At 41.9% G+C, this 23,018-nt stretch overlaps 1 protein-coding gene across 1 annotated transcript; it reads left to right on the top strand.

Moving 5' to 3' along the window:
* Positions 1-1,936: 1,936 nt before the first annotated feature.
* Positions 1,937-22,347, top strand: RNF34 (ring finger protein 34). The gene is made up of 6 exons (XM_052654309.1): positions 1,937-2,030; positions 13,714-13,932; positions 16,930-17,337; positions 18,828-18,929; positions 19,186-19,387; positions 21,356-22,347. Exons 1-6 carry the CDS (start codon positions 2,025-2,027, stop codon positions 21,544-21,546), a joined length of 1,128 nt encoding a protein of 375 aa, XP_052510269.1. The 5' UTR covers positions 1,937-2,024; the 3' UTR covers positions 21,547-22,347.
* The last annotated feature ends 671 nt before the right edge of the window (positions 22,348-23,018 follow it).

Here is a 23,018-nt window from a genome sequence, read left to right as displayed (position 1 = left end):
TAATTCACATACAACTCACTCATTTAAATGGTACAATTCAGTAGTTTTTAGTGTATTTACAGAGTTGGGCAACCATCACCACAGTAAATTTTAGAATATTTTCATTGTTCCCCCCCTCCAGAAACCCCTGGGCCTATTCACAAATCCCCCTAACCACCTCAACCCTAAGCAACTACTACTCTACTTTGTGTCTCTCTGGATTTGCCTCTTCTGGACATTTCATATGCGTGGACTCATATATGGCCTTTTGTAACTGGCTTCTTTCACTTAGCATCACTCTTTCAAGGTTCATTCACATTATGACAGGTATCAGTACTTCATTCCTATTTTAGTTAATTTTCCATTGTGTAGACCACATTTCATTTATCTGTCAAATAATGGACACTTGGGTTGTTTCCACTTTTTGACTATTATTGATTACGCTGCTATGGATGTTCATGTTATAAGGCTTTTTGGTGGACTTACTTGGGTTTTTATACCTAGAATTACTGGGTCATATGGTAACTGTGTTTAATATTTTGAAGAACTGCCAGTTTTCCAAAGCAGCTGCACCATTTTAGCGTCACATCAGCAATATAATTAGAGTTCCAATTTCTCCAAATCCTTAACAGCGTTTATTATCTTTTTTATTTTAGCCATCCTAGTGGGTGTGAAGTGGTATCTCATGGTGGTTTTAATTGGCATTTCCCTGATGGCTAATGATGCTGAGCATCTTTTCATGTGCTTAATCGTTAACTCTTCAGGTAGACCTGCCAGCTTCCTTTCTAAAGAGGGAGAAATATGACTTTGTACCACCAGCAAATTTTTATTGAGTTTGTGCCTGGATCATTAGAAGAATTAATACTTTCTCCTCCGTGGAGATTCAGCTGCCGCTCCCACATGGTGAATGAAAGTCTTTCTTTGCATTTTTCCAAAGAAAATCCAGGACTATAGAAGCTAAACTGCATTATCTGAGCAGTGCTTTAAGCCAGAAAAATAAGTAAGCGAGTACACAACGAGTATTATTGCAGCCTAAGTGGGATGGCTTTATGTTTTAATCTGACATAGTACATATAAGCAAATCTATTCAAAAGCAATAGACTAGACTTAGGTCCCCATGAGAAGAACTGACATCTTTATATCTCTTTCTCTACTTAAATATTCAAGTACTGGTTAGATGGGAGAGGAAGAATATAGGAAAAACTACGGAGTGTCATCAAATCAGGCTGAAGAAATCAGTACTTTAATTTACAAACTAATTTTCTCGATCCAAATAAAGTCAACTCCAAGGACTCACCTTAATTCTCTCACCGTGCTAGGATTTGGTTATTTTGAACATCGCTCTAAAAGAGCTGTTGGGATCTGAGAACCGTTGGTTCTTCAAGTGTTTTCAATAAAACCTTGATTTTTAAAGCCGAGTCCTTGCGTGAGCAGCTGCCACTGCTCAGTGGACGCTCCAGAGAGGAGACCTGAGGTCATTACCGAGTGTGAGAGGCTTGACCGTCTGGAGAGGAAATCCGAGGCCCTGCTTTGACCGTTATTATAACAAAAACCTTCCAACCAAACAGGCTTTTTCAAATTTACCACGCCCCTTACCGCCCTCACCTCCCAGAGAACTTGACCACCCAGCCTTAAACCCAAATCTCTGCCCGACAGATTCTTCAGGGGATGCTGACTCCGATTTCAGCGACCCAATGAAGAGAACCTCTGGGAGTGTACCTACCGACTCTCCCCAGACCCGCCCATCTCCGCCTGCGGCGGAATGGATTCTTCCTTAGCCTACCAGGCTGAGCTAGAGGCCCCGCCCCATTCCCGCCCCTTTATTGGCTTTGGGGCCAGGCCCCCGGAGCGTCGGCTTCGGATTGGCCGACTCGGCCGCCACTCGGGGCGCGCAGCGGGCGTAGCCACGCCCCTTACGTCTGGACGCTGGGTCGCCCAGAAAGGCCCCGTAATCGCCGCCCAGAAAGAAGGACGGCGGTTGTGCTAGGAGCTGCTATGGTGCTGAGTTCCCTGGCAGAGCCGACCCAGACGCGGCGGTCGCGGCCATGAAGGTGAGGGGCCGGTGGGGCCGGGCAGTCCCTCCTCGTCTCTCCTATTTGGCCAGGGCTCCTGAATCGCCTTCTTTTTCGCCTCAGCTGTTACCCCGCCGGCACCACGGAGAGCTCCGCGGAGACCTGGGGCGGCGGGGAGGGGGGGACCCCGACCGGCGTCTGGGGCCCTGACCCGCAAGTGGGTGTCCTGGGCTGTCGGCCGTTCCCAATTACCACAGCGCTTCGGACAGCGAGGCCGAGGCCGGGGCAGAGGCCGGGCGCCCCCCGCCCTCATGCTTGGTGGGCCCCTCTCGGCGCCGGGCCCAGTCCGCGTCCTTGGGGGCCGGAGGCAGACCCACCGGTGCTTACCTCACCCTCTGTGCCTTTGCCTACAGCGTGCCCTCTCCCGTCCCGAGTCCTTGAACTAACCCAAATGTCGGGAGCACCACGGGACTGTCGCAGGACGGCAACTACGGGACGAAGGGAAAAGGAGTGGTGCGGAGAGTCGTAAAGGCTCGGGCTAGGCTCCCTGTTAGAAATACCTCAGGGCGGGGATCCCAGCCCGAAGGATCTGTTTACAGGCTTAACACTGGGGCCGTGACCTAGAGCGCTATCAAACCCAATGTGTCTCCGTCGCCGCTAGGTACGCAGCAAGTAATTTGACAGCTTGAGTCTTCAAGGTGGGTGTGAGAGCGTGGGAGCATCACTGAGTGAGAAGTTTAGGGGAAGGCGGGGAGATTCTGGCCCACTTTTCGGAACTGATTCTCTCAACTCTATCGCTGAGAATTCTGAAGAACTCTGGGTACAGCAATCAATTCAAGTATTGATTCAAACCAAGTGGGATGAGTCATAAGGTGATAGTCTTTCAGACTTAGATGATTTTTTTAAGTTCTGTGAAGAGGTGTGATTGACAGTGGGTTAAGAAAAATAACAGAGTGAACCGCTAGCTTAAAACTCTACTTTCACAAAGCCCCAAGGAAATATTTTGTTGAGCATTTCCCATATGTTAGCTAAGGGGGATATTTCATGCATAGAAGTAATTCATAATACAATCGCATCCTTTGGGAGTTTGCCAACCAAAAGAGAAGAGACAATCTCAAGAGACCACATTCTGAGGGAGAATTTGATGTAAGGTATCAAAAATGCAAAACCCTCAGGAGCAAGAAAGCATTTTTTCTGGCTATAGGAAGCAAGGAAGATTTTTGGAATAGGTAACTTCTGAACTGGATGTTAAGTATGAGTATATTCAAAGAGCTTATTTTAACTTCCCATTTCAGCCATGAAATGTTTCAACTCTGAATTTACCTATTAAGGTATCTAAAACTAGCTTTCTTTGCTGAAAACCATCATCTTGCTGTGTTTTATTAATAAGATCCAAAAACAAAGCAGGAATCTTTATACATAACTCCTCAAAGAATGTTAGTATCTTTATTAGTATTAAATTTGTGACCTACCAAGAAACAAGGTGTCAAAGGAGAGAATGAGGGGCAAGTCCAGTGTTGAAATCTTTTCAGGAGTGTTTTTGAATTTAGGTGGAAGATGCTGCTTTCTGAGTTGAAGTTTTAAAAACCAAATTGGATGGGATTTGAAAATGTAAAAAGACATTTGTGAAACATATTGTGAAACAAAGTACAAACCTGATAGACCAGTCTGAACAAGACAATTATGAAGATTCTGTTTTCCATTTAAATTTCTGTGAAAATTGGATTCATAAAATTTAGGATTTGAGCTGTTTATTAACTTTGTTTCTCACTAGGATTAATTATGTGGTGTCATCTGTAGATTTCTGGGCAGGATCATTGGTTCCTGATGTCATGAAATTCTAACATATGAATGTTCATCAAAGCAAGTACTTCTTTCACTGGAATTAAAATTAATTTAAAAATCAAGCAATCAGATAAATACATCTTCACACAGACCCAGGAATAGGAGCTGGTTTTAGTATATGTATAAAATGGGTATTTACTTTCTTTAATTTTTTGGGGGGGGAGTCTAGAAAATGTTATTTTGAAATAGGTTTATGTGTCAAAGATTCAAGTAACTGTTTTACCTTTGAGTAGTATCTAATTAACTTCCTATAAGGGATTTTAAGAAAATACAAATTAGTGTTGTATGTTCAGTTCAGTCGCTCAGTTTGCAACCCCATGGGCTGCAGCACGCCAGGCTTCCTTGTCCATCACCAACTCCCAGAGCTTGCTCAAACTCATGTCCATTGAGTTGGTGATGCTATCCAACCATCTTATCCTCTGTCATCCCCTTCTCCTGCCTTCAGTCTTTCCCAGCATCAGGGTCTTTTCATCAGGTGGCCAAAGTATTGGAGCTTCAGCATCAATCCTTCCAATGACTATTAAGGACTGATTTCCTTTAGGGTTGACTGGTTTGATCTCCTTGATGCCCAAGGGACTTTCAAGAGTCTTCTCCAACACCACAGTTGAAAAGCATCAATTCTTCAGTGCTCAGCTTTCTTTATGGTCCAACTCTCAAATCCATACATGACTACTGGAAAAACCATAGCTTTGACTAGACGGACATTTGTCAGCAAAGTAATGTCTCTGCTTTTTAATACGCTGTTTAGGTTGGTCATAGCTTTTCTTCCAAGGAGCAAGTGTCTTTTAATTTCATGTCTGCAGTCACCATCTGCAGTGATTTTAGAGCCCCCCAAAATAAAGTCTCTCACTGTTTCCATTGTTTCCCCATCTATATGCCATGAAGTGATGGGCCCAGATGCCATGATCTTAGTTTTTTGACTGTTAAGTTTTAAACTGGCTTTTTCACTCTCCTCTTTCACTTTCATCAAGAGGCTCTTTAGTTCCTCTTTGCTTTCTGCCATAAGGGTGGTGTCATCTGCATATCTGAGGTTACTGATATTTTCCCCTGCAGTCTTGATTTCAGCTTGTGCTTTATCCAGCCTGGCATTTCTCATGATATACTCTGCATATAAGGTAAATAAGCAAGGTGACAGTATACAGCCTTGACATAGTCCTTTCCCAGTTTGGAACCAGTCCGTTCTTTCATTTCTGGTTCTAATTGTTGCTTCTTGACCTGCATACAGATTTCTCAGGAGGCAGGGAAGGTGTTCTGGTATTCCCATCTCTTTAAGAATTTTCCATAGTTTCTTGTGACCCACACAGTCAAAGGCTTTGGCTTAGTCAGTGAAGCAGAAGTAGATGTTTTTCTGGAATTCTCTTGCTTTTTGTATGATCCAACAGATGTTGGCAATTTGATCTCTGCTTCCTCTGCCTTTTCTAAATCCAGCTTGAACATCTGGAAGTTCTCTGTTCACGTACTGTTGAAGCCTAGCTTGGAGCATTTTGAGCATTGCTTTGCTCTTGTGTGTCTTATGTTAGTTTGATTTAATTCTCCTTCCTGTTTTTCCATATTTATATTGATTTCCCCCTTAATTGTACTAATAATGTTCATTGTTCCAAATTCAAATGAGACATCAAGAAGAAAGTAATCTGTTTAATGTAATTTCTTTTTTTCCTTCTCTTTTCCCTGAAAGGTGGGGGAGTGGTGCTAAGGGTTAAGTATACTGTTTAAAAAAAGAAAACCCAAACAGAAAGAAGACAACATTTATGATCTCCAGAACACGTTATTGTAAAAATCAGTCAATTTGGTCAAATGTCTTGCATAAAAATATTACATTTTTAAGACCAGCATTTGTTTTTGCAGCCTGCTTAATGTTCAGATGGTATGAGAGAAAGAACTTAGGATGCAGAGTTTCCTCCTTTGTGGTATACGGTCTAATACTTGATCATTAAGGTAGCAGAGTTGCTGGCATATTATATTTCAGTTGAAGCACCAGTTTCAGTAAGAAATCCTTTGACGTTTTAAGAAACTGTGTTCCTCCAGTGGCTCTAAATAGGGTAAAGGTTTTTGCTTATTATCTTAACAGTTTCTTCTGGTTTACTTTAAGTTCTGTAGGGAAGTTTAACCTCATTAAAATTAAAACTGTAAAACTTATTCTTTTGTATCACGGGTACTGAGATTTGAAACACCTTGTCTTATTGTTAACACAAGGACATTGAGTTTCAGCAAACTGAAGGTTGTTCACAGTTTAAACACAGAGTTTTTGATGATTGAGTTCTCTGAAGAAGCTTCCACTAGTGGAAGAACTGAATTCCTGCCTGGTCCTTATAACTTCTTACAGCATCCAAGAAAACTAATGTTTCTGAAATGGGAACTTTTAGGTTTATCCTTAATTGTGTAAATTATTACCACATTTAGAGTTAAAGCAAGCAATGCTTAGGAGGTGGCTTCATGATCACCTAGTTTAGTCAAAAGCAAATAATTTAGACTATGATCATTTAGATTATTTAGCTTTCCTCATAGCTCAGCTGATAAAGAATCCACTTGCAATGCAGGAGACCTTGGTTTGATTCCTGGGTCAGGAAGATGCCCCTGGAAAAGGGATAGGCTACCCACTCCAATATTCTTAGGCTTCCCTGGTAGCTCAGATGGTAAAGAATCTGCCTGCAATGCAGGAGAGCTGGGTTTGATCCCTGGGTTGGGAAGATCCCCTGGAGGAGGGCATGGCAACCCACTCCAGTATTCTTGCCTGGAGAATCCCATGGACAGAGGAGCCTGGCGGGCTACAGCCCATGGGGTTGCAAAGAGTGGCACAGGATTGAGCAAGTAAGCACAGCACCCATGATCATTTAGTTTTTTGTTGTTTTCAAACCCATTAACTCCCCCTGCTTCCTGATTTAGTCTTCATGGAAATCAGTATAGCTTTTCTTATTCCTCATTCTAGTTTGCCTGGCTACTGTTACATTTGGTGGACCCATTAAAAGGGATCACATCCTGATATAGTTTAGAAGAGGATTCAAAGTTTGTAGTAAACTTTTTGTTAATTCTCTCAGTTGAGCATTTTAGAAGTCTCCCCCGCCCTCAACCCCTAGCTATTCTAAAAAACACATTAGAACACACACACACACAGGCAGCAGCTGAACCTTGAGTCACTGAACACAGACAACATACACACACACAGGCAGCAGCTGAACCTTGAGCCACTCAAAAACTCTGGCATTGTGCCAGAAAGAAGGCTGGGCTACTGCTCTCCCAGAGAAACAACACATTTCCTCTTGCCTTTGTTGACGAAAATGATGATTCAGAATGAGCCTCTATTGTGACTCTGACTGAGGAACACCAGAGAGTGCTTATAAAATTGGTGGTCTGGTACTGTTGTGGAAATAAGTGTCACAGCACTGGAAACTGTTAGTCCCACTCTCCTGCAAATTGTCTAGGTTTGTGAGTAACAGTCCCTCCCCTCCTCTGCACTAATCTGGAGGAGAGGGACTTTCCTCTTCATTCTCTAGGAAGAAACAACGCAGGAGGAACACTTTCAGCCTTTCCGCTACTAGAAAATAAAGAGAAACTTCTATGTTGGTGATCTTAACACAGGAGCTAAACATGCTTGACTCAGTACTTTCCTGGGACCTTCTCAGATCTCACTTCTTTTGGTTGGGATGGCACTCTGATTAGCTGGATGGTAAGCTGCTGTTGGCCAGCTGTGTAGGTAATTGGGTGACATGTTATCAAGACCAGTTGGCTGCAGAGCTAAAGTCATGTTCTCCTATTGGTGTTACCAGTAAAAAAGCAAATATTAAATTTCTATTTGTCTTATCTGTTTACTCAGTTTTAGAATGTGAGTGACAAAAAAAAAAGTGTTATTGGCTCCCTAAGATCTTGGTGCACTGGCTTTGGAAAAAAAAAAATAAGAGCTGGCACTGGAAACCAGAATAACATGAATAGATCTAGGTGTCTGGGGCAGTTCAGATAAGAAACTTTAAAACTTAATTTCTTACTGTGGGTCATGTAAGTTTTTAATATGATATCTGGTTCTTAACTGATGCCGGGCAGGCCCTGGTTCTGTGGCTAATCTGTTCAGAAATAATTTTAGTCTTAACAGGATGTGTAGGAAAGGGATTAGGTTTATCAGGAAAGTCATTTATTTTCAGTAGTCATTGATGGCTAGAAAATCAGCTGCAAACAGCTACATTCCCTGAGCTAGGAGTTTTGTGTCAGACATAAGTAGATGGTTGCCTTATTCAGTTATTCTCTATGTTGTTTTTGAACTATATTCATGGCCAAGAGAGGAAATGTCACCATCTTTACAGATTATTGTTCCTTCTAACCTCTTGGGTTCATGTGGTTTAGTCTGTTGAGTCCTGCTGTCAACCATGGTCCCAAGTAAGGTTTAGAATTGTTAGTCACATATACCCAGACCATAGCTTTAGTTTTCAGAGATCCAGACTTTGTCTTTTTTTTCATGGAAGGGTAGTAGGTTTGTTTGTTTGTTTTTTTTAACAAAGTAAGCAACTGAAAGTTGGGTGGTGACCTATATTTAGGTGACACACCTCTTTGTAACTGAGGCATAGCAAAAACTTGAATTTACTGCAATTCCAAAAACCAAAGAGCTGTGTCTTGTGTACTGTCTGCCTAGAAATTGTGTTTGCTCAGAATATTCAGAAGAAAATGGAATTGTTTGGAAAATATGCTTCAATCTTACTATCAAAAGATGATCAGAGTGTAAATAAAAGCAAAATAAGAGAAGGCAGGCCGATTAAACTGGTAGAAGATCTTAGAGGACAGGGAAAACAGAATTGGAAAGAACATGAAGTTGGGTCTCTAAAGCTCTTCAAGGGAGGGTGCAAGAAAGAGGGCTTTTTGGTTACGACTCCCCTAGATTCGGGAACTGGGCTCCAAGGAAACGTAAGAGTCAGAGAGTCAAAAGCTCAGAGGATAAATTCATGTTGCCCCACCTGCCCCCTTCCCAAGAGCACACATTCAACTCAGTTGTTGGAAAAATGCTCTCTTAAGTTGTTCCTTAATTGCTTTTGGAGATTCTGTCACTTGAAAAATGGGACTGTTAGTGTGTGTGTTGTGTACTCAGTCATGTCTACTCTTTGCGACCCCATGGACTGTAGCCCACCAGGCTTCTCTGTACAAGGATTCTCCAGACAAGAGTACTGGAGTGGGTTGCCATTTCCTCCTCCAGGGAATCTTCCCGACCCAGGGATCGAATTCCCATCTCTTGTGTCTCCTGCACTGGCAGGCAGATTCTTCCCTGCACCATCTGAAGCCCTGGAACTGTAATATCAAGCAGTAACAGAAGTTTGGATAGATTTGAAAGGGAAAGATTAGTATAGGCCACTTCAAGTACTATTAACTGAATGGCAAGGTAACAGTTGTTAGGGAGGGTCCTTGTGCCCCGAGGGAACATCAGAAGAAATTTAGGCAATTAGGACTTTAAGGGAAAGTGCTAGAAGATGAAACATACTAATGGAAGTCAGGGAGATGGAGCCTAAGCCTGGAAGCTTCATCTTTTGCGTGGATCCTTCAACTTAGAGGTGAGGAATGACAAAAATAGTTTGCTCAATGGCTGTTTTTGATGGACGTAGAAATCACTCTTTCTCCCAATATCGGAGATTGCACACAAGAAAAGGTGTAGAGGAATAAGTTAGAAAATAAGAAATTTGGGCCAAAAAGCAAAGAACAAATGAAGGACAGCATCAAATTTCAGCCTAAGTTCCAGGCTAATAATGTGTGGTAAAGGAGAGGAACTAATTTAAAAATCAGGGTAAATTGTTGAAAACTCAAGCTGAGCCTTTCTGAAAGAATTAGGGGAAACCATGGAGGGAAAGGAAGAACAGAAAGCATATCCCACTACTTGGGGCCTGGGGATGGGACATGGGGTGGGGAGTATACACAGGTCATGAGGAGCACGTGATGGAGGTGTTGGTCCTAGAACTTTAGAGGCACAGGCTTCAGAAGTAACTGCAGCCCCTTCCACTTTGGAATCTCTGAGTGATTCTCCAGCTGAAATGATGGCGGCAGGAAGGAGAAATCCAGACTCAGCAGGTGTTAACCATTTAACCTCGACTGTACATGCACATCACATGGGGACTTTTTTTTATAGTTGACTTTTTTCTCTTTATTAAAAAATTTTTAATTGGAGAATAATTGCTTTACAGTGCTGTGGTAGTCTGTCATACATCAACATGAATCAGTCATATATGTCCCCTCCCTTATGAGCCTCCCCCACCCCAAATTCCATATTCCACCCCTCCACATAGGGAATTTTTTTTTTGTTAGTTTTGATGCCCAGACTAGTTAAATCAGAATCTTGGGGCTCAGTATTTTTTACGGCTCTCCTGGCCAGTCCAACTACTGTCTTAAGGGCAGTTTCACTGGCCTAGGCAACTCCTTAGTGAGAGGCAGTGACAGCAGCCTCTGTAATACAAGATTAAAAATACCTGCTCCAAAGAAGTGGGGGAGGTTGAGTCACTAGAGAGATCACTTTCATTTCAGCACTGGGGTGCCAGAAAACACAGTCTTAAAGGGGAAATAGAAATGAAGTTTTTAAGATACACTGAATGGTAAAGAAAGGCACCTGGAATAAAACTGGTAACTGGGCTTCCACACAGTACGCACAGGTAGATTTACCCTTTAGCGGGATGTGAGGAACATTCTCTTATTGGGAGATTATTCTCATTTTGGGAGATTTTGTTCAAAATTGAGTTCACAGATCTAAGGAAGCAGAAACAGATTTTCAGTGTTTCAGATTTTTCTTTTTTTTCCCCTCTGGTATGGTCTTTGGCTGATTTGTACCAAATATTATGTTATAGCAACACATTTTTGCCTGGGACAGTGCTCTGGGAGTTGGCTTGGGCTTTGTGTTTTAATTTTTATTTTATAGTGAAATAACTGAAAGATAGAAGCATTCTTTCCATTATATTCCCTTCTGGGGAATGAAAAGGAAATTCTCTCCCCTTTATAGAAACGTGAGGAATTGGATGAAATTGTTACCTTCCAATATTGATGTCTACACAGAGATTCAGTTGCTTTCCCAAAAACAAATTCTTCTATTCCCTTCATCAGAACTGTGTGTATTTTCAACCTAGAATTTTAATGGTTGTACTCATTAACATGGTTTGAAAATTTGTATCCTTCCTTTACTCTCATTGTAAAAGTGTTTCCGGACAGAAAGAACAAAATGTGCAACAGAGCTACTTTTAAAAAGGGAGTATCGTTCATTTTTTTGGCCTGCAAGGTCAGAATTTTTTCCATCTTTATTACTCTTTCTTAACAAGACACAATTTGAACTTTTTAGGTAGCAGGAAAAATTTAATTACATTGCCTTTTTAAAAAAGTATCATAATGAAACCTTTTACAGAGTTATTTATCAATTAGTCATGGTGATGCAACTATAGAAAGAAATTCTGTTCATGAGGAATTTTTACTGGAGTTAAGACAATATCACCCAGGAATTAAAAGGGTGCTAACCACAATTTAATCATTTAGAAGCTAGGTCAGCAGGAAGCTAAAGCTTCTCAAAACTATACTTCTTTAAACTCTTGGAATGAAAAAAGTTTTTCCTGGTGGTACTTTCTGTAGTTGAGGTATTCCCCCCAAAATATTATGTGCAAATTGAATATTTTGAAAACATTCTCAGTTGTTTTAAGAGCTCACTGTTTAAAGCACTGTGGGTGAATCCTTTGCTAAAAAAACAATCACTTTAAATGGACTGTTAGTAAATCTGGATTTTTATGTTTTTATGTTTAAACAAATCATGGCTCTAGGGTCTGAGGTATGTATTTATTTAAAGGTATGAACTATTAATTATAACTTAACCTGACTTTAAAGGTATCACTATTTCTTGAGAATTATAGGGTTTGAAGCGATATAATACTTAAGTCAGTGACCCTGATGCTTAAGACTGTTTGAACCTTGTATTGTGGTTTCATGTTTCTTTACCTTCTCTTTTCCCGGTATTTAACATAGCATACTACTGGTGGGCTTCTCAAGTGGTGCTAGTGGTGGAAACCCGCCTGCCAATAGAGGAGGCGGTTCAATCCCTGGGTCAGGAAGATCCCCTGGAGAAGGGAATGGCAACCCATTCCAGTATTCTTGCCTGGAGAATCCCAAGGACTGGCAGGGGACAGTCCATGGGGTCACAAAGAGCCAGACACAACTGAGCACTTGAGCACACACACGCACTACTTCTGGGTAGTAGCAAGAATGGCATGATCCTTCTCTAACATTCCAAATAACCTTTTAAGATTGTTTATAAAAAAGTCTTTTAAGAGCTTATTGGACGAACAGTAAATGTTTGACAGAGTTAGATAATGAAGGGACAGCGTACTGTTGTCATGTTTGCCCTTTTAACTAGTAAGACCTCACCTACCTGGAATTCCACTACTTATCACATTACCTAGAGTCTAGAATGTGCTTAATCAGGACAAGGGGCAAGAGCTCACTGGTTCCAAACACCGTAGCTTTTTGTTTTTAGCATGGGAAAATGCCTAAAGCCCTTACTGAAAATATATTTTTATATGCACTTCTAACAAGCTTGGTTATCAGGTTTCTGAGTACAGTAAAAAAAACGAAGTTGCTAGAGGTAGCTATAGTGATAGCAGTGATGATTCACAGAAAGGGAAGAGATGGGAGAAAACATAAAAGGCAGCATACTAGTTTCAAGCCACAGTGTAGCAAATAGCCCTTAGACCTCATAACGTCATTATGGTTATCGAGTTATCAAAAATTGTGTTCAGTATTGTTTGCTTGTAAAAATTTTCCTTAATGTTAATATATACATTCTTTTTAACAAATATTTATTTATTTGGTTGTGTTTGGTCCTGGTTGTAATAAGCGGGATGTTCATTGCGGCATCCTGGCTCTCTAGTTGTGACGTGAAGGCTCTGGAGAACTCTGTGACCGGCTTTTTGGCCCATGTCATGTGGGATCTTAGTTCCCCGACAAGGGATCAAACCTGTGTCCCCTGCACTGCAGGGTAGATTCTTAACCACTGGACCACCAGGGAAGTCCCTAATATTTTCTTTGTAAAGATTTGGAAAGCAGGGGAAAACTCCAGAAAACAAATTATATGAGATCTACATGATAACCTAGAGAGTGCCTCAGTTGGCATTTTGATGTTTTCCCAGTCATTTTTAAAAAACCAAAAAAGTATTCATATGCCATAGTTTATTATGTCCAGTTACAAATGAGAGGACCGAAGTTTAATGAAATTAAATAATTTGAATTTATATTCTTTCTGCTAAATGATAGGAAAAACTGCTTCAGCCTACAGAACAGTGCTATCTGTAGTCACCAGTCTTTAAGGTTGCCAGGTAGAATACAAGACACTTAGAATTTTAGATAAAGAACAATTTGTGTGTGTGTGGGGGGGGTGATAAGCATTAACCCCATATATCACACAGCATGTACTTCTATCCTGTCTTTTTTTTTTTTTTCTCTGTGCTGTATGCACATACATCTCTAAGCATTTATGTGTGGGGTTTTTTGTTGTTTTTTTAATGAAATTGGGTTCATGTTGTATCTTTCTCCTTTAGTTAACAGTGTATCATGAGGATCCCCAAAGCCAAATATTCTTTGTAAATACCAGAATATTACCCACTGTCAAATAGCTTAAAATTTTGATGCTAAAAAGATAATCTCGATGGAACTTCCTCGGTGATCCAGTAATTAAGACTCCATGCTTCCGCTGCAGGAGATACCAGTTCAATCCTTGGTCAGGGAAGTAGAATCCCACAGGCCAGGCAGTGTGGCCAAAAAAAAACCCCTCACAATCTCAAAATTATTTAGGGCAAACATGCTTCTGCAGAATGGCATTCCTTAAGAATCCTGGAGAGCCCAGGTTCCACTCAGCTTTAAACTGATGCCTGTTTTTGTTCCTTTTCAGGCGGGTGCTACGTCTATGTGGGCTTCGTGCTGTGGGCTACTGAACGAAGTCATGGGGACTGGAGCTGTCAGGGGCCAGCAATCTGGATTTGCAGGAGGCACTGGTCCATTCAGATTTACACCAAATTCTGATTTTTCTGCTTACCCACCAGCATCTGCAGAAGGGCCTAATATAGTTTGCAAAGCCTGTGGACTTTCATTTTCAGTCTTTAGAAAGAAGGTGAGTGGCATGAAATGTTATATACTAAAAACTTATGTGTCAGAATTCTCAACTGTATGTTATTTTGAATACTTTCTTCATTTCTTCTTATGCATGTCAAAAACTTAGTCCTAATAACCATTTCCCATTTGGAAAGTATTAAGTTGAAGGGGCTGTGTATCATCGCTCAGTTTTTCTGACTAGACACTATTATTTCTCATGACGCTCAGCCATCCTTTCTCCTGGATTCTGACTTTGTTTATCCACTTTGATTCTTCCTGATGCTGCTTATGTTCTGAAGCAAAAGATTTAATTAGTCAACAATCTGTTCAGAGATGATTTACTATGGCTCTGACCTCAAGTTTCAAAAAATATGTCCCTACCCATATGAACTCAAGTGAAGAAGTGGCTATATTAATATTGACTATTGTTTAAAGATTCAACATACCACACTTGGGCTAAAACAGTTATTTTTTTTTAGGACAGAAAGTCATTCTTTCTGCGAACCATCATATTGCTAGGTCATCTCCTAGTCTGTCAGTTTAGTCCTTTAAAATACTTAAGGAACAAGGTGTTACCAAGGGTTGGTATTCCTAACCCCAAGTGGAGATGACCTCATCTTACTATCTTTAAGCTTTGCTCATGGAATGGCTTTGATTGTGATTTAAGGTTCTGCAAAGAATAGCAAGGAGAGATAAGAAAGCCTTCCTCAGCGATCAATGCAAAGAAATAGAGGAAAACAACAGAATGGGAAAGACTAGAGATCTCTTCAAGAAAATTAGAGATACCAAGGGAACATTTCATGCAAAGATGGGCTCAATAAAGGACAGAAATGGTATGGACCTAACAGAAGCAGAAGATATTAAGAAGAGGTGGCAAGAATACACAGAAGAACTGTACAAATAAGAGCTTCACGACCCAGATAATCACGATGGTATGATCACTCACCTAGAGCCAGACATCCTGGAATGTGAAGTCAAGTGGGCCTTAGAAAGCATCACTAAGAACAAAGCTAGTGGAGGTGATAGAATTCCAGTTGAGCTATTTCAAATCCTGAAAGATGACGTTGTGAACGTGCTGCACTCAATCTGCCAGCAAATTTGGAAAACTCAGCAGTGGCCACAGGACTGGAAAAGGTCAGTTTTCATTCCAATCCCAAAGAAAGGCAACGCCAAAGAATGCTCAAACTACCGCACAATTGCACCCATCTCACACGCTGGTAAAGTAATGCTCAAAATTCTGCAAGCCAGGCTTCAGCAATACGTGAACCGTGAACTTCCAGATGTTCAAGCTGGTTTTAGAAAAGGCAGAGGAACCAGAGATCGAATTGCCAACATCCTCTGGATCATGGAAAAAGCAAGAGAGTTTCAGAAAAACATCTATTTCTGCTTTATTGACTCTGCCAAAGCCTTTGACTGTGGATCACAACAAACTGTGGAAAATTCTGAAAGAGATGGGAATACCAGACCACCTGACCTGCCTCTTGAGAAACCTATATGCTGTTCAGGAAGCAAGAGTTAGAATTGGACACGGAACAACAGACTGGTTCCAAATAGGAAAAGGAGTACGTCAAGGCTGTATATTGTCACCCTGCTTATTTAACTTATATGCATAGTACATCATGAGAAATGCTGGACTGGAAGAAGCACAAGCTGGAATCAAGGTTGCTGGGAGAAATATCAATAACCTCAGATATGCAGATGACACCACCCTTATGGCAGAAAGTGAAGAGGAACTAAAAAGCCTCTTGATGAAAGTGAAAGAGGAGAGTGAAAAAGTTGGCTTAAAGCTCAACATTCAGAAAATGAAGATCATGGCATCTGGTCCCATCACTTCATGGCAGATAGATGGGGAAACAGTGGAAACAGTGTCAGACTTTATTTTGGGGGGCTCCAAAATCACTGCAGATGATGATTGCAGCCATGAAATTAAAAGATGTTTACTCCTTGGAAGGAAAGTTATGACCAACCTAGATAGCATATTCAAAAGCAGAGACATTACTTTGCCAATAAAGGTCTTCTAGTCAAGGCTATGGTTTTTCCAGTGGTCATGTATGGATGTGAGAGTTGGACTGTGAAGAAAGCTGAGTGCCAAAGAATTGATGCTTTTGAACTGTGGTGTTGGAGAAGACTCTTGAGAGTCCCTTGGACTGCAAGGAGATCCAACCAGTCTATCCTAAAGGAGATCAGTCCTGGGTATTCATTGGTAGGACTGATGCTAAAGCTGAAACTCCAATGCTTTGGCCACCTTATGCGAAGAGTTGACTCATTGGAAAAGACCCTGATGCTGGGAAGGATTGAGGGCAGGAGGAGAAGGGGACAACAGAGGATGAGGTGGCTGGATGGCATCACTGACTCGATGGACATGAGTTTGAGTGAACTCCGGGAGTTGGTGATGGACAGGGAGGCCTGGCGTGCTGTGATTCATGGGGTTGCAAAGAGTTGGACACGACTGAGTGACTGAACTGAACTGAGGGTACAGATATTGTAAAGTGGCGTCCTCTGTTTGCTTGGCTTGATGTTGAGAGATCAGTTGTCTTTCTCTTTTCTTCTCTGTGTTAGGCTTTCCCCTCTTCTCTTTACTAATTTTTTATTTTATATTCGATATATTTGATTAACATGTGAACAGCCCCCCTTCTCTTTAAACAGGAAATTTTCACAGGAAAAGAGCAGGAAGAGAGTTTGCGCTTGTGCTTTTCTGCTCCATGTGGTTCAAGTCAGCTCTGCTTTGTTAATTACATGTTTGCACTCATGAGTGGAAAAGGTTTTAATTCATTAACACGAGTATATTTTTTTTTAAAGGGCTATATTTGTACTTCGGTGAATCCAGACTGCCTCAGCAATGACTGTTTTGATTTTCACAGCTTTGAGAACACGAAACGCCCATGGGTCTGGTGCCATAGGGGGCTTCATAAAAACTAAAATTTAATTTTAATAGAAGACGAAAGGAAAACTAGGGCTTTTGCGGTGGCTTATGTCTGGCTCTCATTAAATGCTTCTTTTCTCTCTGTCTCTTCAGCACGTATGTTGTGACTGCAAGAAAGATTTTTGCTCCGTGTGTTCAGTCTTACAAGAAAATCTCCGTAGATGTTCCACTTGTCACTTATTACAAGAGACGGCCTTTCAGCGCCCTCAGTTAATGCGACTGAAAGTGAAGGATCTCCGACAGTATCTCATCCTTCGAAACATACCAATCGATACCTGTCGGGAGAAAGAAGACTTGGTGGACCTGGTCCTGTGCCACCGTCGGCTGGGCTCTGAGGACGACTTGGACACAAGCAGTCTCAATTCCTCAAGGTCCCAGACTTCTAGCTTTTTTACACACTCATTTTTTTCAAACTATACAGCCCCGTCTGCTACCGCATCTTCGTTTCAGGGAGAGCTTATGGGTGGAGACCGGACCTTAGGATCTGGAGCGCTGGCACAGGTACGAGGGTGCAGTTACCCCAAGGGCCTGGCACATCGTCTGCTCTTGGCCAGTGTGGTGGGGCCCTCAGGGCTGATGGCTCCTTGCTGAGCAGAGGTTCCACGCTTTGCTGAATTCTGTGCCTGCTGGCTCCCCTAGTGTGAAGCTCTGCACTTGGGTGCTGTACAAAGGGTCTGAAAAGAGCTTGTCAGTCTTGACCTTAGTTATCCCAGTTTCCTTAAATCCTATAGTTAAATACTAGCTGTTGATATAATGGCCGTGAAACATAGCACATAAGTGTTTACAGGATGTAAACATTTTTACTATTTGTGTTTACTATTGAAACTAGTAAAAATGTTTACTATTTGTGTGTCAATGACCATGGAAACTATAAGGTAACCTAATGCCCAGTTGTCTTGCTACGGTGAAGTTGTGCTCATCTAGATATTGGGAAAGAGCCATCTGAATTAGCAACATGATATGGTTATTTACTCATTTCAAAGAAATGCCAGTGCAGAATGTTGTCCCAGCGAGGTCCTTGGGCATTCTGATGGAATAACATGCAAGGGCTTGTAATTAATACCCAATTTGTATATATGAATGATTCTAAAATGCTGAAAGAATTGTTTTGAACATTTCTCTCCGTGTTTAATTTTCTCCTCTGAGGAAAGAGGTTAGAAGCAGAGGGAAATGTGGTCTAGTTGCTTTCTAAATAGTCATAAATTAAATAAGCCCAAGCTGGGCATTTTATTGTTTTGTCAAATGGCAGCTGGCACAATTATGATGCAAACACAAGATGCATGTGTCTGACCTTCGGGTCACTTTGGGGTATATGACACCACTCAGGAGGTGTGGGTTTTGGGTATTACAATATGGTGCTTGTGAACTACTAGGATAGAATACTTGAAATCGGAAATTGACATAGGGTTTCTGTTCTCCCTAAAGAAAAAAGTGTCTGATGGTTGAGGAACTTCTAAAAACTAGAACTAGCATCCACCATCAGTGAATTATTCTAGAAAGCTTTGCTTGGAATTAGAATGTCTAAGTATGAGATAGTAAGACTGAGATCTTTGAAATCAAATAGCCCTGACACTAGGGCTGATCTTAGAGCTTTAGTTTCTACCTGTGTCTTAGAGGCTCCAGTTAAACTAGCCATGTGCAGGTCCTTTGATCAGGACACAGTGCAGTTTCATATGCTACTGGCTTTGGTATCCTGTGATGGGCCCTTCTTAACTCCTTGGGGAGTTAATATTCTGGTTAGACTTTTACAGATTCACATTCTTATAGGAATTTGACCTGTGAGATAACTATGGAAGGTTAGTTGTTTAGAGAATCATGTGGGGCCCAACTCTTTGGGAGGGGCAGCAGCTCTCAGGACCCTGGGAAGGTGTGGAGTATACCAGGTGTTGGGGTCATTCTTAGGGAGGATGGCTGGAAGGGTTTTCTCTAGTATTAAATATGGGTTGATATTGCTAGGAAAAGTCCTGGCCTAATATCCATTATGTGTGTAGGAGCCCAGTGAAATAGCTTCAGCAAACACAGAAGACGATGACGATGATGACGACGATGATGACGATGACGACGACGATGATGAAGAAAACTTGGAGGAGCGGGTGAGACTGCCTGTGTAATTTGATTTTCCTGACATTTCTTCACCCTGGTAGGGAAACACCCATGTGGACTTCCGCTAGATTAGCACAGGTCGTTGCTTCTAGTCTGAATGCAGCACAGCATATAGGACACAACAAGGACTCGTGAGAAGTCTGGGTCGAACCTCCAGGACCAGTGATGCCCGTAGGGCAAATGTGGTATGCTGTTTTCCTTGCTGAATTTGCAGGAACAGCGGTAATGGATGCACTCTGATTTCAGACGCCTGGCCTCGCCAAGAAGAGGGTGAGAGCTTCTCTGTCTGACCTGTCAAGCCTTGAGGACGTGGAAGGGATGAGCGTGCGCCAGCTGAAGGAGATCCTGACTCGGAATTTCGTCAACTATTCTGGCTGCTGTGAAAAATGGGAGCTAGTAGAGAAAGTAAACCGGTTATACAAAGAGAATGAAGAAAACCAAAAGTCATGTAGGTTTATTTTTCCTTTTTTTTGTCCTTAGAGTAGCCTTCTTTAGGCTTTTTAAAACTGGGCTGTCTCTGTCACAATGAAGTCCAATTTATTTTTGAGAAAACTGTCCTTTGATTGAGTGTGAATTAGTCATGAAGCTGTTTATAGATCTTTTAAGCAGTAGGTTCATTATGTAATGTTGGCTTTGAGATCACCATTGCTTCGCCATTGCTGGTGAGTCAGGTAATCATTTGTTCAGTCTGTGTTTTCTTTCCATAATTTGTTAGAACTCTAATGAAATTCCTTGGATCTATAAAAAGGCTTCTTTTCTCACTCAGCTGTCTTGCAAGCTGGTACTTAGGATTTAAAAGCTATAATTGAGATAATCAGTGGGGAAAAAAATTCTCTAGAGCCAAGATATTAAGTAGTTCTTAGCATCAGTATTAGTAGGTTTGTGTGTAAGTCATGAAAAGCTGAGGTTAAGAACTTCTAAACTACATACTGATGGAGCATGGAACAGAAATCCTCAGCTAGTAAAGGGTCAGGGCCACAGAGCATTTATAGGTAAGAGAAAAGAATTCAGTGGTGTTCAGACTGACAAATATTATGTTCTAATCTCAAAAACAGTCCTCCCATCATTAACTTTTATCATCTTGAATTTTTTTCTTTAAAAGCTGGTTATAACACAGCATTGGTTGATAAACAGGTCTATGCCCAGAATATGCAGAAAGCCTTTTTTTTTTATTTATTTTATTTATTTATTTATTTTTTTAATTTTAAAATCTTTAATTCTTACATGCGTTCCCAAACATGAACCCCCCTCCCACCTCCCTCCTGCAGAAAGCCTTTTGGCACACCTGTTTCTAAGATGATGCCACAATAGTAGACACAGGCATCTTAGTCACTGGAGCCTTTAGAGGCTTACGTGTCATCTTATTCCATGCACGCTTTCTACCCACTTTGTGGTAGTGGTGTGGGCCGAGAACTAGGACCTCAGAGGACAAAAATCTCTTGACATGGCAGTGTTTATTTTTCTTAAATCCGGAGACTACTGGCCCTTAGAGCTTGGATTCCTGTTTGGTTTTCCTAACCTTCATGATTCCCATTGAGTCCTTCTGTGACCTGTAGAAGGGGAAACCTCACTGTCCAAAGCTCTGTGGCCAAATCTCAGGCTGCAATGAACTTTTTAAAATTATTCCACACCTTTCTTGTTCAGAACCAGAAGGTGCCTTTTGAGTAGACAGACCCCAACAGTACTATCATAGCCAGAAACACAGATGAATTTCAAGATACTTCCAAGACTCAGGGGGTGCCTTCCCCCAGTGACAGGCAACTTGATGTATGATGCTTTAATAAACTTTCCTCACGCTCCTCCTCCAGAGATGAGGCTTTGGAGTCTGTGACTTTCCCAAGGCCACACAGTTGGGCTGGAAATTACAATCATGTTCTGACTCTGAGGCTCCTGTATCAGCCAGCCTGGGGTTTCTTCATTTTTATTTACAGAAGCAAACCATCATTATCACAAAAACCTTGTATTATGTACAGATATAAAATAGAATAGGGGGTCCCCAGGTGGCTCAGTGGTAAAGAATCTACCTGCCAATACACTAGTTTGATTCCTGGGTCGGGAAGATCCCCTGGAGGAGGAAGTGGCAACCAACTTCAGCATTCTTGCCTGGAGAATCCCTCGGATAGAGGAACTTGGCGGGCTACAGTCCTCGGGGTCACAGAAGAGTCGGATACGATTTAACAGCTAAACAACAGCAACATAAAATAGCATTAAATAGCTAACATTTGCTAGGCACATCATCCCTGGCCCTCAGCTTAGCATTTCTCATTTATTCTTCACACAACCCTACTAGGCGTCCTTACTGTGATTTCTAGGGGAAGGAAGCGAGGTGCAGAGAAGTGGGGACTGCTGCTCACAGTGGGGTCACTGGGTCCCTCCGTGGCCGTGCCCGCCACCTCAGCCCTCTGTTGCCTTTCAGATGGCGAGCGGCTGCAGCTGCAGGATGAGGAGGACGACAGCCTGTGCCGGATCTGCATGGACGCCGTCATCGACTGCGTCCTGCTCGAGTGCGGGCACATGGTCACGTGCACCAAGTGCGGCAAGCGCATGAGCGAATGCCCCATCTGCCGGCAGTACGTGGTGCGCGCTGTGCACGTGTTCAAATCCTGAAGCCCGCCCCCTGCGCTGAGCTCGGTCCTAGACATCTCCGTGCACAGAAGGGGACTGGAAACTTCCTGTTCGAAAGCTGAAGCTATTTTTTAAAAATTACTTTCACTCCTAACTGGGAACGGGAAAGATTCATCCTGAGTTGCGGCCACACTGGTCTATGCCGTATGCCCGTCAGCCTGAGCACGGGCTCAGTTTCCCAGGTTCTGCTGGGCTCCCTCACAACGCCTCTGATCACTCCTCGCTCAAGTGGACTGCTTATGGCATCAGCTACTGCTCTCTTTGCAGGACATTTCTCTTGTTCTCTTGTTTCTCCTTCGTCCTATTTTTAACTCAGATGTTTGAAACTTCTGTTCTCTTTGGATGAGATCACTGTCTGCAAATGGCTGACATGGTACACGCTGAGCAGTGGCACCGCTGAATGTTCATTTTATTAGTCATGTATATTTTAAATGCTACTATTTGATGAATGTAAGTTTCCACATTGTTGCTCTTTCTGCGTTTCAACATCATTGGGAACAACTGACATTCTATAGTCATCTGCCAGGGCCTTAGACTAAACATGTCCATTTTTGTTCAGGTACAGCTTTTTCTAGCAAGGGCTGCATCTAGCTTCCTTCATTAGAGAAGTGTGTGTGTTGAATTCTTTATTAACGTGTAATCTGTTTACACTGTTTTGTATAGTGAAAGTGTATTTTCAGTGCTACCCACTAGCTAATTTGAACTTTAGGAATAAAATTAGATTTTAAGAAATGTTTTTATGGACACTTTTCCTGGTCAGTTCCTAATTCACTTGGGTACAGCATGAATGGGTGTCCACGCCTGGTCCAGCACCTCCTTTAGAACAAGGGGCACCTTCAAAGACGTTGCCCCCATCTACCCTTGGCTGCTGACTTAATGGTGAGTTTAACTACATTTTCACCGTTTACTGTGACCAGGTGTTGTGCCAGGTGCTGTGTGGTTATCTCCAAATATATATTACCTCATGTCACAGATGGGGAACTCAGACTCTGAGAAAACTTGTCTAAAGTCTGTTAAAAAGTCACCACAAGGAATTCCCTGGAGGTCCAGTGGTTAAGACTCTGTGCTCTCATTGCCGAGGGTTGGGTTCAATTCCTGATCGGGGAGCTAAGGTCCTGTGAGTCATATGGTGAGGCCAAAGAAAAAAGTTTTTAAATAAAATAAGCCCCCACCTCAGAATTTGAACCTAGCTCTGATGTTTTTTCTTAACTTCTCTAATACCTGAGATGATAAACCTGAGAAGCTAACTTAGGCAAAAAAGGTTCTTGGGATATTAATGATCTGAAATCTCTCTTCTTTTAGATCTAATTCTGATCACGGTGGTTGAGTTGAGACCAACTGTGGATTCACTTCCACTGCTTGTGACGAGGTGTTTTTGGGAAACATCACTTAACTCTTTGGGTGAGTCCTGTGGGTTTCTGATCTTTTGACTCTGTGCAGTGGGTAACGCATGC

This window comes from Budorcas taxicolor, chromosome 17 (genome assembly GCF_023091745.1).
Source record: "Budorcas taxicolor isolate Tak-1 chromosome 17, Takin1.1, whole genome shotgun sequence".
NCBI lineage: Eukaryota > Metazoa > Chordata > Mammalia > Artiodactyla > Bovidae > Budorcas > Budorcas taxicolor.
Note: the sequence above shows the minus strand (reverse complement) of the source record. Positions and strands in the feature narration are given on the sequence as shown.